General features: G+C 44.7%; 2 protein-coding genes across 5 annotated transcripts in view; one reads left to right on the top strand and one right to left on the bottom strand.

Annotated features, from left to right (window-relative positions):
- LOC135907752 (coiled-coil domain-containing protein 137) overlaps positions 1-9,876 on the bottom strand; it is a 38,504-nt gene extending 28,628 nt beyond the window's left edge. For 2 of the 3 annotated variants that reach the window (XM_070523177.1, XM_070523176.1), the window contains exons 1-2: positions 9,058-9,413; positions 8,778-8,986 (exon numbers count right to left, since the gene is read on the bottom strand). Coding sequence is in view for 2 of the 3 variants with exons in the window: in XM_070523176.1 (XP_070379277.1) it covers positions 8,778-8,885 (108 nt within the window). In the remaining variant the exon portion in view is untranslated. Of the gene's footprint in view, positions 1-8,777; positions 8,987-9,057; positions 9,414-9,668 lie in introns of those variants that run through there. The other variant, XM_065439479.2, reaches the window with a different exon arrangement.
- Positions 9,877-10,045: 169 nt separating this feature from the next.
- Ttc26 (tetratricopeptide repeat domain 26) overlaps positions 10,046-14,956 on the top strand; it is a 100,567-nt gene continuing 95,656 nt past the window's right edge. For both annotated transcript variants that reach the window (XM_070522766.1, XM_070522765.1), the window contains exon 1: positions 10,046-10,230. In XM_070522766.1, coding sequence (XP_070378867.1) covers positions 10,228-10,230 — 3 coding nt within the window. In that variant the 5' untranslated portion in view covers positions 10,046-10,227. The remainder of the gene's footprint in view (positions 10,231-14,956) is intronic.

Here is a 14,956-nt window from a genome sequence, read left to right as displayed (position 1 = left end):
GAATGTTTTCAATGCTATGCAATGAGCGTCCTGATCATTGGGATAGTGTGATTGCGCAGGTGCGGGAGGGGGCATATAAAGTCACACCACTTTCAGAGAATGTGTCGTCTTGTGTAGTACTCAGATGGACTTCATTGTATTCTAAAGGAGCCAAAGAGTGAACTCAGAAAATGACAAGGACATTCAGTGAGCAACAACAGCTTGAACATAACAAAATAATTTGAAATATGCAACGTAACAATATCAAATATGGCACCGGTGTTTCCATTAAAAAAATGAATCTTGAATTCCATTTCCTTCTTTGATAATCAATCTGTTGGCATGAAATTATTCAAAATAAAGTTCTGAAATCGTTTTATGAGTCTAAACTAAATGTTCCCATGTAGTGTCTCTTTCAAAGGAACGCTAAATAATATGCTAGATCAGTTTGTAAATCGTAGAATATCCTCTCAAAACCATTCCATTCATTTCGCAAGAAAATGGAATGAGAAATGACCAGACATGAGATCAAACTTTCCTTCCAATTCAGTGCTCAAACCAGCGACTGCACATACCTCATAACATTTTTGCATACTTGGACCATTCCATTGTGGTAAATGTAATTGAAAGTTGATACATTTCAGCCTTTGCTACCTTCAATATGCGACACAATCCTTGTTCATCAATACCAATTAACCAGTTTTGACCAGACGCAGAGAAAATCTGCATGTTCCACAAGCACCTCCATGGCCAATACTTCTGAGGCTAGATTCCCTTGTACATGCACACACATATACTCAAGAAAGCGGATGGAAGGATAGCAGTCACAGCAGTTGAGCAGCACATATCAAATGCATGGCACGCTTGGCCTACTACCATTGCGGCGGATGTGGGACATTCTTGTATCATGTTCAAACATGGCCATGAATGTATCGAAGCTATACCTAGTACACGTATACAAATGCCGCAGAAAGCCAGTGCAAGGATGACCATCGCAGTAGCTCAATAGTAGAGTACTAGATCTGTAATGTAGGAGATGCCTGTTTCAACTCCTACTCGTGGCAAGTTCTTGAAGTTTGCCCATGAAGTTGTCTGCTCGTTCACGTCCATTTCCCTTTTCCTTATTGTTTGTACATTTCAACCAAAAATAACTTAATTTCCCCATATGCTTTTCCTGGCTTCATTATCTGTTGCCTTCATGTGGTGGGATGTGGAATCTTAAAACGTTGCTCTCACTATCCATCTGATATTTCTGTGTTCTTTCTGACTTAGCAAACCACAACTTACCAAAACATAATGATACCATCTTCTTCTTCAATTGTAGTGTAAAATGACATAGACAGAGACTAGAAGCAGACAAGCGCTATTAAAGCATTCACATTGAAAAGAGCCCTGTGTACCAGACATGTAGTGCTCATCCTGTCTGCTTCCAGTCTTTGTATATGTCACTTCGCGCTACAATTCAAGATCATGTTACCGTACCAACTCGCCCAACTTTATATTCTTTTGCATTACATAGCAATACTCTTTTCTTTCTACCTTAATAAATTTGACTCAGAACTTATACTGTAAAGCTTCACTTCAACAAATGTCAAAGAAAGAAAAAGGTGCGACGTAAATTGACCAAAGCAGCTGCAAAACACCCTTTTATCAAAAGCCAAGGCAAGTGTAGACCTTCAAATTAAACGTAGCTGTTATTGACCATTTAGATAATTTGGAGGATGCTTAAGCTTCACCTTTAAGAGGGGAACACGATAGTAGTCAAAGATCCCGGACTGCTTCTCACATTTCCCACCAACTGCAGCTTATGTAACCATAATGTTTACCGGGAAATGCTGGCTGTGAATGCCATGCACAAAGGCGGGCTATCTGGCCAAAATGTGGCCTCTGGGGTGGGTCGCGATGGATGGATGCTATGAGCATCCCCTTTAGGATGGGGCGGTAGGTTTCGCTCCCAAGCTCTTGCTATTATACTGCCTAATGTCCTACCTTGGCTAAAAAAGAATGAAAGGAAAAGATAATGATAATGAAAAAGATAATGAACTCTCACAACCAAATTTTCTGACCCCCTATTGTGAACTCTGCTTTTGTACGTCTCCATTTTTTGTTGTTTCCCTACTTTTCTTCCACCAATCTTCCAATCGCCTCTTACTAATCTCTATTGCAGACATGTTTACTTTTCCCCTGCTCTCGCTGAACCCAAGGGCTTCAAGGAGGCCAATGGTGCCTAAATCGACTGCTGGGCAGATGTCTTCACATTCTAATAAAAGATGCTCCATCATTTCCCTAGCTTTACCACAACAACACATGCTCCTTCTTCATTCATGCGTCTCGCTTTATAGGTGTGTGTTCTAAGGCATCTTGATTTGACTTCTAAATGCAATGAGCTTCCCTTTGAGTTATCATAAATTGTTTCTTTCCTGATTTCATTTTTTCCTCTTAAGTAGTAACTCATGGCAGGTTTATTTTCCATTGCCACTGCCCATGAGATTATTTCAACCTCTCTGACTTTCCGCTTGACATTCTTTGTTCCAGTGTTGCTCACCCTACAGGCTGCATACTTGCTGGTAAGCTTCCTAGTTCTTTTTCTCCGCTGTAAAGTAGCTCAGCAGTGCTGAGCTACTTTACTGCTGGACAATACATATCATGCAGGGTAACCGGAGACATGCAGTGCCACGCTAGGAAAAAGCTTGTCGAACACTTGTAATTCCAATATTTCCTTTAGTATTAAGTATTACAAGTCATGGGTGCGTAACCGAGAAACCACAGCAACTAGTGCTCCAACCACAACAGCTATATGCAGTCGGCAGCAATGAGTACCGAACCCGTACGGCAGCACGCGACAACCTGATCTTTATTGAACACCCCAATCTTGGTCCAACCAAGTTAATAACTGGTTACAGAAGGCTCTGTAGATTCGTTTTACTGTCTCGTAAATGTGACAGTGTCTTTGAAGTTCCCTTCCATTTTACTCTGCCACAGTGGTTCATGTAGCACTCTGCCTACATTACCAGCAAGACTGGTAAGCCATAAGTGATGGATAGCAACACAGGAATAGGAACAAGCAGAAGGAATCATTGCATTACTCCAGCATAATCGTATTTTCCCGTATTTAGTTTGCTAGGTCTATTTGAACCAAAACAGGCCTTACAGTACCATCTTGCAAGTCCATAAAGGGAACCTGAATGATTTTGATGATTTTGTACAAATGTACCAAGTCGTTAGGGCAGGTCCTCTTGATCATTAAAGGGACACTAAAGGTTACTATTAAGTCAATGTGGACTGTTGAAATACCATCACAGAAACCTCGAAACGCTTGTTTCGTGCCAAAGAGAGACTTATTTTAAGAGAAAATGCGTTCTGAAGCGTCCGCGTACCTCTAGCGCTGTTCAAATCGCCCGCCCTCCGATCGAGGAGTACTGACATCATGGTATCATAGTGACGTTGCGCCATGGGTGAGTAGGACGGCGCTACGGCTTTTCGGCGCAAAACGCAAACGTGCGGCCAGAAACAGAGCCAAGACAGAGCCGACAGCAGAGCGAAAGCGGGAGTATGGTGGCTAGCGGAAGGAGAAACGCGCGACCATGGCTACAGTGTTCTAGAAGGGGGCAGTGGGCTCACTGTCGTATCCCTGCGCCGCTCCGCCACGGCGCACTCGGCGTCGACTTCCCGCATGCCCGCCAGGGGCGCTGACGCATGTTTCACCTGAAAAACTTCTCTTGCCTCGTGTTGCGGTTGCAGTGGTGCGCTCGGTACAGCTCGATTGGTTCGGCGTTGTCGGCGCTCGACTGCAAATACCGCCAGCGTTGTATGCGTGGCAATATCTCCCTGTGCCTGTGCTGTGCTTGGTGCTTGGCTCAATGTGCAGTATGTGACTGGGCTGACTGGACTGGATTGTGACAGCGACTGGGCTGCGTGTCACAATCTCAAGCACTCTTGAGCTTCTTTCGTACCTTACAAATTTAGGTTATTCGTATCTTATGACATCCCGGCTTAGTCAGGACCCTATTGAGAACACCAATTCCTTCTGCTCCCAGCATTACGTCCCACGGCACACGGAGAGTCCGTTTTCGTTAAACTATAGGCTGCGGCGAGCTCGCAGCGTGGTCGGCGTGGTCTGTGAGAAGTGACAAGCCTTTTCGCACTCACAACAGGGCATAAAAAAGTGCGAATCGACCCAAAACTCGGCCTAGAAACGTGCTTCGCCACAGCCAGGGCTCAATACAACCCAAGCTGGCACGACCCAGATGTTGTTTCCCGCACCGCCACCAGGCGCCGCTACTATACCTCAAACTCCAGCGCAAGACGCCCATAAGCTGGTACTTCATTCTATGACGCAAACTTCGACGCTCGTCGCCATGGACCCTGACACCGACAGATTGGCTCGCGATGGTGGGCTCAACTTCAGCGATTTGAGCACCGACGAGCGCGACCTGCTGCTGAGGGCTCGCACTGCCTGCGTCGTTGCGTACTACGATGGTGGCCTCGACACCGACTCTCCGGAGCAGGAAAGCAACGAGGGCTTTCCACGACACCACATGGACGTGGCATTCTCACTGCTTGCTCCAAATGAAAGTTTCGCGAGCCAGCAGAACCCTCACAGCGCGACGTGATAACGAAACTACTGAAACTCCAAAGCGTACGCGGCGCAGAGTCGAGCGCGCAGAGTCAAGCGAAAACGAAACCTTTCGAACACCCATATTACTGAAGGGTAACGTCAAAATGTTATTTTTTCTTAGAATCGAATAGACGTAGACAAGTAGCATTTTTTTCCATCTTATAATCGAATGAAATGATTAATACGAGTAGTTGAGTATTAGTAACACAAATTATGAGGAGTCCTTTCGTCATCGAGCTAGTACCGAAATGTCGCTGGGGGGTCTCAAATTGTGTCATGCATTTACCTCAATTTCCCGGTTACTAAAGCTCTGTTCGCGATTATGTTGACGCCTTAGACGTTCTAGAACATTGCTCTACCACTTTAACTTGAGTTTCTGGTAACCTTTAGTGTCCCTTTAAGTGACACATGTAAGCCTTCCACCTAAAATGTGTAATTTATTATTAGGTTTTAAATATGTGTACTGCTACCGATTGCAGCAGCGCGGCTCCCCTGAGTTTTGAGCCACCCCATCCTGATTGACGCATTTGGCCCAACTGGCGTCAGTCGGGCAAGTTATCTGATTGGCTACCCAGGTCACGTCATCTATAATTTTTTCCAATGTTATGGTGAACAAATGGTGTTCATAATAGTTCGACTGTTCTTTAATTCGTTTGTATAAAAATTTACAGAAATAGAACCCACGACAACTTATCACTATACTCAAGCACTTCCAGCATACAGCAACTGTCGTCTGCTTGTGTTACAACGTGCTTCGTCTTGATGTAAGCTGTACAGTCAATGTTAGTCGCAAGCTTTCTTTTCATCAGCCCCATAGTTCACCCTTGCTGCATTGTGCAAATATAGCAATCAGCGATATGCCAAGCAGTGACATTGTGTCCCTCAGGCAGCAGACGAGCGAAGTGGCTGCAGCACACCGGGCTGTCGGTGTCCGGTCAGCACCAGGATTGATGCATCTGCTATTGTCACTTAAAGCGGGAGGATTACTACCATAACAGAGGGCTTTAGCATGTCTTGTATTAGGGTAAACACAAGCGCAAGCGGACTGACCGTTTTACTGGATGAGCAGATGCGCAAACGTGAATGACCTGCACGGTACAGCGACCTGCTGGCACAGAGCTTAACCAGACAAACACACAGCTAATATAGCAGTAACTAAGCATATTCTACTTTGCTAGTAGTGTAAATTTTCAGCAGAAGCCCAATTGTGAACCCATTGTCTTTCCAAATGTTTAGAGTATTTTATGCTTGGCTACAGAAATGGTAGCTCTGCGTTTGGCTGATCAAGCATTCTGTGGCTACACCCCTTAGGCTGCTCAGGCCACTGATATTTACACTAAAGCCCCTTCATCACAGCGGTAGTGGTATAGAGGGCCCTTAGTTTACACCTCTGCCCATCCACCAAAACGCCCAGCTCACCTGCGGTTACCGTAATACTGGACACGCTATGCGCTGCAGCAGAACGGTCACAAAGCACGCTGCTTGGATGGCTCTCATGGGGCATCGACGGTCAGGCAACTAGCGGAGAGGCTTTGTGCGCTGGTGGCATAACGGAAAAGGCATTAGAGGGAGGTGCTTGTAAAGAAGCAGAGAGACTAGAACGTGAAGTGTCAAGTATGTGAGATACTGATAAGCAACGAAAGTGCCAAGGGCACAGGTGCAGTTGCCCTTTAAATGCGCCATTGCACAGTGATTGCATGTAGTTTGCAATGCATACTTAGTTTGCTTATAATGCCAATGCACACAGCATTGCAATGTACACTTCAGCATGCTCTTTTTGCTGCTCTCGAATGGTTACACACAAGGAAATTCTAGAAATGCTGTGCATTTTAAACGTATTTGAAAAACGCTGAATGCCAACCTTAAAAGTTCATGTTTCTGCTCATGACACTCCATACTCAAAGTGGCTGGTACCTAACAGTAATGCTTGAGCTTGTAAAAAAAATGTCCTCTTAACATCGCTTAAGTTTCAAGATATGCTATAATGATTCATTAATCACATCCAATCAGAGGCAGGAACAACGCCAGCAGTGGAGATTGTGCTACCAAAAAAATATTGCTAAACAGCTACGTGTATGACAGTTCATGTACACTTCAGCTTAATTTTCATGAAACTTGTCTCTGATGCTAGCAAAGACAACAGGAAGTAGATAACATGACGTTATATCATGATGCAGAGCCAGTGAAGGCGGAGCTTAGCTCCAATCAGGTGGCGAACGAATTGAGGAGGAAAAGCATGGCTATGCAGGAGAATAACTTTTAATCGTCCATAGCTTCTGTAATATGAGATGCTCCACTTAAATTGTTGCACTAATGTTTTACTGTAGCTGTGCCCTACTCATCTAGAAAATTTGTCAAAACCGTTTCAGAGACTCTTTCATGTTTTGTTGCGATAAAATGTGGCTGAATGAAGAATGTCATAGGAGGCAACCTTTCAGCAAGGCATTTTGTCAAAACGTTCAGTTCAGCGTTTGTCTGACCACCGTTATGCATTGCACTGCTGTTAATTTGTTTAAACCTTCAACTTCCCGTAAACTTATTTCTTGTTTTGATAATAATTGTTTTCATTAGCTACACTGTACTACGAGGAAGAACACAGCCAAAAACTGTGGATTAAACCTGATAATCTGCTCACACAAATATTTTTAAGGAGAGAAAAGATAAGCAGGGCTTAAAGGAACATGAATGAAAGAACATGAATCGAGATAACTCGTCTGATGGAAGGATTCCCTATTGTAGTGGCTAAAACGAGCCGTGTTTTTCTCATTAAACGTGGATTTATATTTTTAATTCATCACTAAAAGTCGCAAAAGTTGACCTATGGCACGCCACGCGGCAAAAGCATGGAGCTGCTTAAGAGGTCCACCACAGGACCTTCTACTATTGTAAGCAGTTCCTGGTCTTTTTATTAATATTGAAATGCAGCATACATTTTATTATTATGTTTTTCCTGACTTACAACGTGCATATAAGCTTTTCTTTGTAGTGAGCAGAAAAATAGCGCTGCCTTCGCCTTCATATTGAATGAGTTGGCTTGGCTCGTCTATCGACAGAACGACGACGGGGGCTAGCCAGTCATGACATGGGCGTGTACTTGGGGAAAAACTTCAAAGTGTTGTTTTCACTGGCTTTACTTAACGAAAATTAACAAAAACATAGACGTTTCGCCACCTATGCGGGTGGCATCGTCAGTACACAATGGCAACAAATGAGAAATACATCCTATTTATCTATGAAACTGCCGCAAACATCCGGCAGGGAAAAACGCAGCACAAATGTAAGAAATGTCTGTGCAATAATGCAGACTTATTGCAGCAGTTCTTTATTTTCAAAAGTGGTTGAAAAGGTTGAAATGTAGGTAGTTAACAACAGTTACAGTCACTGCTGTGAAATCTCAAAGATTGCCGGCTTTTACAATTTGCGAAGAGGGCTATCGACACCGCTCTCACTTCTCAGCGTTGCTGGAGGAGGGACTGTTACTTTTTTAGAGGCTGCTCAGATAAAAAAAATTATGCTTACTAAATATTCACGCACTTTTGGAAGTAACCGCTGTAGATGTAAACACTACCGAGGGTTGGCTTTGAGTTGCGCCATAGAACAGTACGGCCTTGAAAATCGGTTGTCAGACCCTTTAAAATGGGAGAGGGGGAGAGGCAGCAAAGTCGGCAAACTCGAATCACGGAGATGGGAAAGCGCATTCTCCCACACATTAATGGCAAAGATTCCTTGACTGATAGTTCGCGACAAATTTCAAGGAGCGTATTTTTTCTTCCGTGAAATTTTTATTACAAATGCTGCATGCTAAATACGGGTTAATCGGCTAAATCTTTGAATTAGTGCATTCTGCTAATCCGGTTACGACTACATTCACACACAAACACGCACATACACGCGCGCACGAGCAGTGCACCTCGAGCACAGAAACTCAGGTCAACGCATGTGCGTTCGCCGCGAATCGTATTTATACGGCTTCGAGTGAACACAAGACGGTCGCTAACTTTTCTTTCAACAAATACGCTTCAGAAAAAAGCTAGTGAGACGCTATAAGATCTCCTCCCGCTACTGTGGACATGATCCCAAAAGCGAAAGCAGAGATGCACTGGAAAATTACGCACAATCATACGTGGCGAGGCAAGGGAAGCAAGGCCCCTTGCTGCAAAATACAGAAAAGCAAGCTTACCTTACTTCGCGATTTGTATCCGGGATCCACGAGTTGCTTCTGTCGACACGACGGTACGCAACAGTATTTTCCCATGGTCAAAAATGGTGCGAATGCGCGAAGCGACATTCAACGTCGACTTCCTCACATGGTGGTAACGGCTGCGTAATGGCGGATCCCATGTCGGGTTCCCTCGAGATTCGGCAGGTGGCGCGAACTGTTGAACAGGCCTAGAGTTACTGTATATGCTACCGTAGGTATGTGCTACCTGCGGTAGCACATACAGTAACTCTAAACAGGCCTCTCACCGACTCCAGGAGGGGGTGTTACACAGGCGCTCGGTTTTACGGACGAGACGAACGCTGACGTGACAGTAACTAAGCGACGACTCCCTGAATGGTGGGTGGCAATACGCCGCCACTAGACTCGGACCGAGTGTCACACTCTTGTGAGCACAGTACTCCCGCGCTATGACGTATATGTTGTGTGTGGCGCAACGTTTTCTTCTCTTTTTATTCCGGCTAGGACACACTGGTGTTACCGCCCGATACGAAGGGCAAAGCCACAGTGGCTAGCTATCTATCGAGCAGCTACTGTACAGGAAGGGAACCTCTACAGTAATAGATTAACAGTTTGGCGACATGTACAACTAACTCGCTTCAAAAGGTAGTACGATCATATAATCATCTATCCATTGTTCGGGAAAAAGAAAAACGCAAATCAACTAATCAGAAATACACTATTCCATCTGGCGAAACACACGTTACATCTGGCGCAGTTCATCCCGCCTCGTTTGTGGTAGAGGCTGACACAGAAATCAAAACCATTACAGCGCCCTACTCTTACGAAAACAGCTACTGCACACGCACTGACGATGCGCGCGACTGGGTGATTTCGATCAGCACAACTCACTCGTCTTGCTTCGGCGCACCGGCATCCTTCCGAAACGGGTCAACAGACTTCAACTTTTTATGTCGACGACTCTTGGGTATTTTGCGCCCCATTTCGCAGAACACACGAATTACGCAGTTGAGTGAGGTAAAGCGAAAATCGCCGATACCACGTGGAAGTGACCGCGTTGATTAAACAAGCGTGCTGCTTTGCAACTAAATGTAAACAACAGGCCGAGGCGCAGCGTCGCATTCGGTCAGGTGCTACTAATTGAACCAGAATTTGTAGACAAGCACTTAATAAAATAAGTCAGCAAACCGTAATTCTTATTCATAAAATTACGTAGTTGCTATTTGCCCGACTACGAGTAAATACTATGACGGCATGGTCACATGATAAACGGTATTCCCGTCGTCTGCTACCATGGCGACTGCGTGCGTACGGAGAACACACACACCCACGAAGGCTGTGTATCGTGCTTTCCAAACTAAACGTACACGAGCAGTTGGCCCCACAGAAAAGCACGCAGTGAACGAGAACGTTGAACACACTTCTGTGTGACTCTGCGAGAAACTCAATTATGGTGAGTGAGTGAGTGCGTCGGCTGCTTTGTTTCGTGGAATGTGTGCGGCTGTGCGGTACGTGGAATTCGCGTGATTACGTTATGAGAACGCTGTCGAACGTTATTGGTTACTCCGGCTCAGTTTACAAAAAAATATGTATATATGTTGGCGAAAAGTTGGCTAAATGTTCACGAGTCACATACTATGCTTGTAGTTTTGATTTACATTGCAACACGTTTATACAGCTGACTTTCATTTTTATTCGAACAACTTGCCCAGACCTAATTCCCATTTTTCTCTCCAAATGCATGTAACACGCAGGAATGATTTTATTATACAATTGGGGGACTGGTTGCTGTACTTGTTCCATTTTCCAGATAGTGAATTACAGTGACTCATTAGCGGAGCTTTCATTTATAAGAACTGGAATTTAAGGCCAAAAATTTTTGAAATATGGTAAGAACAGAGAAAATATTGCTGAAGCGGCCGTTCCCTTTGAATACGCCCCAGCATAATTTGTCATCTTTGTTTGCCCCATTCATTGAAAAACAAATAAATACAGTCTAATTTACATTATTTAACATATGGTACCTGGTCTACTGAGGAGAGAGAGAGAGAGACAAAAGGGAACGAAAGACAGGGGGGTTAGCCACTGTGTAAGTATACCGGTTGGCTTCCCTGTGCTGAGGAAAGGGGTAAACTGAATGAAAGGTTAAAGAATAAAAAAAAATATAATGAATTGAGGAACATTCACACAATAACGCGATGCTACGCGCGTCTATGCGCATCTATCTACGCGCATAGCTACGCGCATCGATGCTACTGCTTTCAGAAACTGAGGAGCTCGTAATTGATAGTACTATAGTAGAATTTATTTATAGAAATGCAGTGATATGAACTGCTTTCCATATACTATGACAATTGCAGCGATGAAAGATGTAAACAGTTGCACGTCACCACAGGGCACCAGTGTTGTGTTCGTTGAAGGAGATACGTGTGGAAATACACCCGGGTTGTCATTAGAGGACAAATCAACTGTAATTTTCTCGGCCTTCACACATACAGGCGAAAATAATTCTCCATGTTTGTTGAAATTCAATACCGACTATTCAGGTTTATTTTCGTTGCGAAAATTCTTGGCGAGAATTTATCGTTCCTGCACGGCAGGCTTAGAAAACACCAATGAAACTTTTTTAAAGGCATGTGGCTCAGATGGCGTATATGGCAAGACAATGAAGTGGTGTGACTATCAATATAGCCAGTTTGTCAAATATTTGAATACTTCGAGGGCTTCTGGCACCGGCAAAAATGAATAAAATTGCTAAGTTTGAGCTGTTTCGATGGAACGTAGGAAAATCCAGACAGCCGAAACGAAATATTGAACGGCAGGGCATAAAGTATCCCTTGAGTGAAGGGGGGGAAGGAAGGCTTGCGTTAAGGGGCGGTGACTACTATAGCGCGCGCACACACACACGCTTATATATATATATTAGTCATATCATAAGAAGCGAACAAACACTGACACCAAGGACAACATAGGGGAAATTACTTGTGCTTAATAAATGAAATAAAGAAACGATAATCAATGGAAATTAAAGTGGATGAAGAGACAACTTACCGCAGGTGGGAACCGAAACCACAACCTTCGCATTTCGCGTGCGATGCTCTACCAATTGAGCTACCGCGGCGCCGTTTTCCCATCCACTTTCTTGGGTATTTATGTGTCCTAGTAGAACCCTGGGAGTGTTAGCCAGTGCCACCACTCACAGACCTTGGCGGCGGACGTCCACTTTCATCCACTTTAATTTCCATTAATTTATCGTTTCTTTATTTCATTTATTAAGCACAAGTAATTTCCCCTATGTTGTGCTTGGTGTCAGTGTTTGTTGGCTTCTTATGATATGACTAATAAAAATCGGGCCCCTCGGTTAACCCCCTTTCTTCTCGTTATTACATAACGAGGGTCTCGAATCCGGCAACATTGATGCCTTCAGGTAGCGTATGTGGGCTTATTGACCAGTTGCCTTCACCCTAACAGATCGCGTTCTCATGACGCCTGCGGCAAAAAGGACGTTCCACGTCCGCCGCCAAGGTCTGTGAGTGGTGGCACTGGCTAACACTCCCAGGGTTCTACTAGGACACATAAATACCCAAGAAAGTGGATGGGGAAACCGGCGCCTAGGTAGCTCAATTGGTAGAGCATCGCACGCGAAATGCGAAGGTTGTTGGTTCGGTTCCCACCTGCGGCAAGTTGTATTTTCATCCACTTTAATTTAAATTGATTTATCGTTTCTTTATTTCATTTATTCAGCACAAGTAATTTCCCCTACGTTGTCCTTGGTGTCAGTGTTTGTTGGCTTCTTATGATATGACTAATAAAAATCGGGCCCCTCGGTTAACCCCCTTTCTTCTCGTTGTATATATATATATATATATATATATATATATATATATATATATATATATATATATGTATTTCAGGGAAAAGTTCTGTGGGTCCGGTGCATATATGTAGTTGAAGCAACGAAGGGGCACACGTACGAAAATTGTATATTTAATGGTTGAACGCTGCGGCCGTGGCATGGCCTTCGTCGGAATATATATATATATATATATATATATATATATATATATATTGCGTGTGTGTGTGTGTTTTGATGTGGAGCGTCTTTCAATTCATCTCAGAGGACTGTATCGACCGCCCGAATTCACCATTAAAGTTGGTCACGTCACAAATGGCATCGTCGTTGTATTGACCATGTGACGGGGGCTTTCCGCAAAGCAACTGCTGAAAAATGAGAATCAGTCACAAATCTTCATTTTCTGGGGAATTCTAAACTTGGAGTCTAAAGCGATAGTGATATTACAGACAAAGAAAAGTACAAAAAGAAGGAAACACATATGCGCTGTGAAGACTGTAGAATAGCACTCCTTGTGATATTGTGAGATACGGGACCTATACGAGGAGTGACCGATCTCCTCCTTAAGGGCCCCTCACCAGGCCCCCTAGCAAATTTTAGTTATACGCTGGAAGTTGTTACGTGTCCTCTAGCAGCGTTCTGCCGCAAAAAGTTTTCAAATCGGCTCAATAATAGGTTAGATAGAAAGATTTCACTGCCGCGAACCCATGATTTCAGGAGAGCTCCACTGCCGAACAAACAAAGACACCAAGGAAAACATAGGGAAAATTACTTGTACTTACCTGCACATTCTACCTGAAGGCATCAATCTTGCGCGATTCGAGGCCCTTGGAGTACGTGATCTTTCTGGGAGAAGGCAACTGGTCAGTAAACAAACACATGCTATCTGAAGGCATCAATGTTGCCGGATTCGAGACCCTTGGAGTACGTGATCCTTCTGGGCGAAGACAATTGGTCAATAAATTCGTACATGCTATCTGGAGGCATCAATGTTGTCGGATTCGAGACCCTTGGAGTACGCGATCCTTCTGGACGAAGACAACTGCTCAATAAACCCGCACACGCTATCTGAAGGCAGCAATGTTGCCGGATTCGAGACCCTTGGAGTACGCGATCCTTCTGGGCGAAGACAACTGGTCAATAAACCCGCACATGCTACCTGAAGGCACCAAGGCACCAAGCCGAGGAAACTACGTAGATCTTTCTGTTGCTCGGGGCGAGGAAACTTCAGAACGGCACTAATCTTTTCGGGGTCTGGCTGGATGCTTCTTTTGAGACGATGTGACCCAATACTTTTATAGTCTTGCTTGCAAATTCGCATTTTTTGTATTGATCTGGAGGCCAGCATTTGCAAGGCACTTGAGAACTTCGTCTAATCGATGAAGATGTTGGCTGAAGTCAGACGAAACGATGACAATATCGTCCAGATAATAGAAGCAGGTATTCCATTTTAGACCACGAAGTACCTTGTCTATCATGCGTTCAAATGTGGCAGGGGCGGTGCAAAGGCCAAAGGGCATCACCTTAAATTCATAATATCCGTCTGGTGTAGCGAATGCGGTCTTTTCTTTCTCAGTCTCATTCATCGGAATTTACGAATATACTGATCGAAGATAAAGGCTGGAGAAATACTCCGCCCCTTGTAGTGTGTCCAAAGCGCCGTCAACTTGAGGTATTGGATATACGTCCTTGCGTGTGATCTTATTGAGCGCTCGATAATCGACGCAAAAGCGAACGGAGCCATCTTTTTCCTTTACCAGGACCACGGGAGAAGCCCATGGGCTAGATGAAGGTCGTATTATCTTCCGCGCAAGCATGTCAGCAACCTGTTGTTCAATGACCTTTTCGTTCGGACGGCGATACACGATAGGGGCGTCGTCGTATTATAGCGGAACCATCGGTTTCGATGCGGTGTGTAGCCGCAGGCCCTTCTTGGAATAAACAGCGCTGGACAACTTGGTCGGTCTCGGTATTATAAAGTGGTGGAGGTACGTCAAGACCCCGACGACCTCTCGCGTTCCCGTCCACCTTGGAGCTCCGTTCCGGTCGCCGCCTGCACCCAGCACCCCCACCACTTTATAATACCGAGACTGATCAAGTTTTAACGCGATAGCGTTAAGGAGCTCGTGTCGCAGAAAAGCCGGTGTCGTCGGCGTCGGTGTCGGCGTCCGCGGCGTTGGCCGTGAGCGGTAAATCACGCCAGGCACTTCATCAATAAAAAGCAACTTCAAAGTTGGGCTGGGTGGGAATCGAACCAGGGTCTCCGGTGTGTGAGACGGAGACGCTACCACTCAGCCACGACTTCGACGCGTGAAAGAAGTACAAA

This window comes from Dermacentor albipictus, chromosome 8, assembly GCF_038994185.2.
Source record: "Dermacentor albipictus isolate Rhodes 1998 colony chromosome 8, USDA_Dalb.pri_finalv2, whole genome shotgun sequence".
Lineage (NCBI taxonomy): Eukaryota > Metazoa > Arthropoda > Arachnida > Ixodida > Ixodidae > Dermacentor > Dermacentor albipictus.
This window is presented reverse-complemented; position numbering and strand designations above follow the sequence as displayed.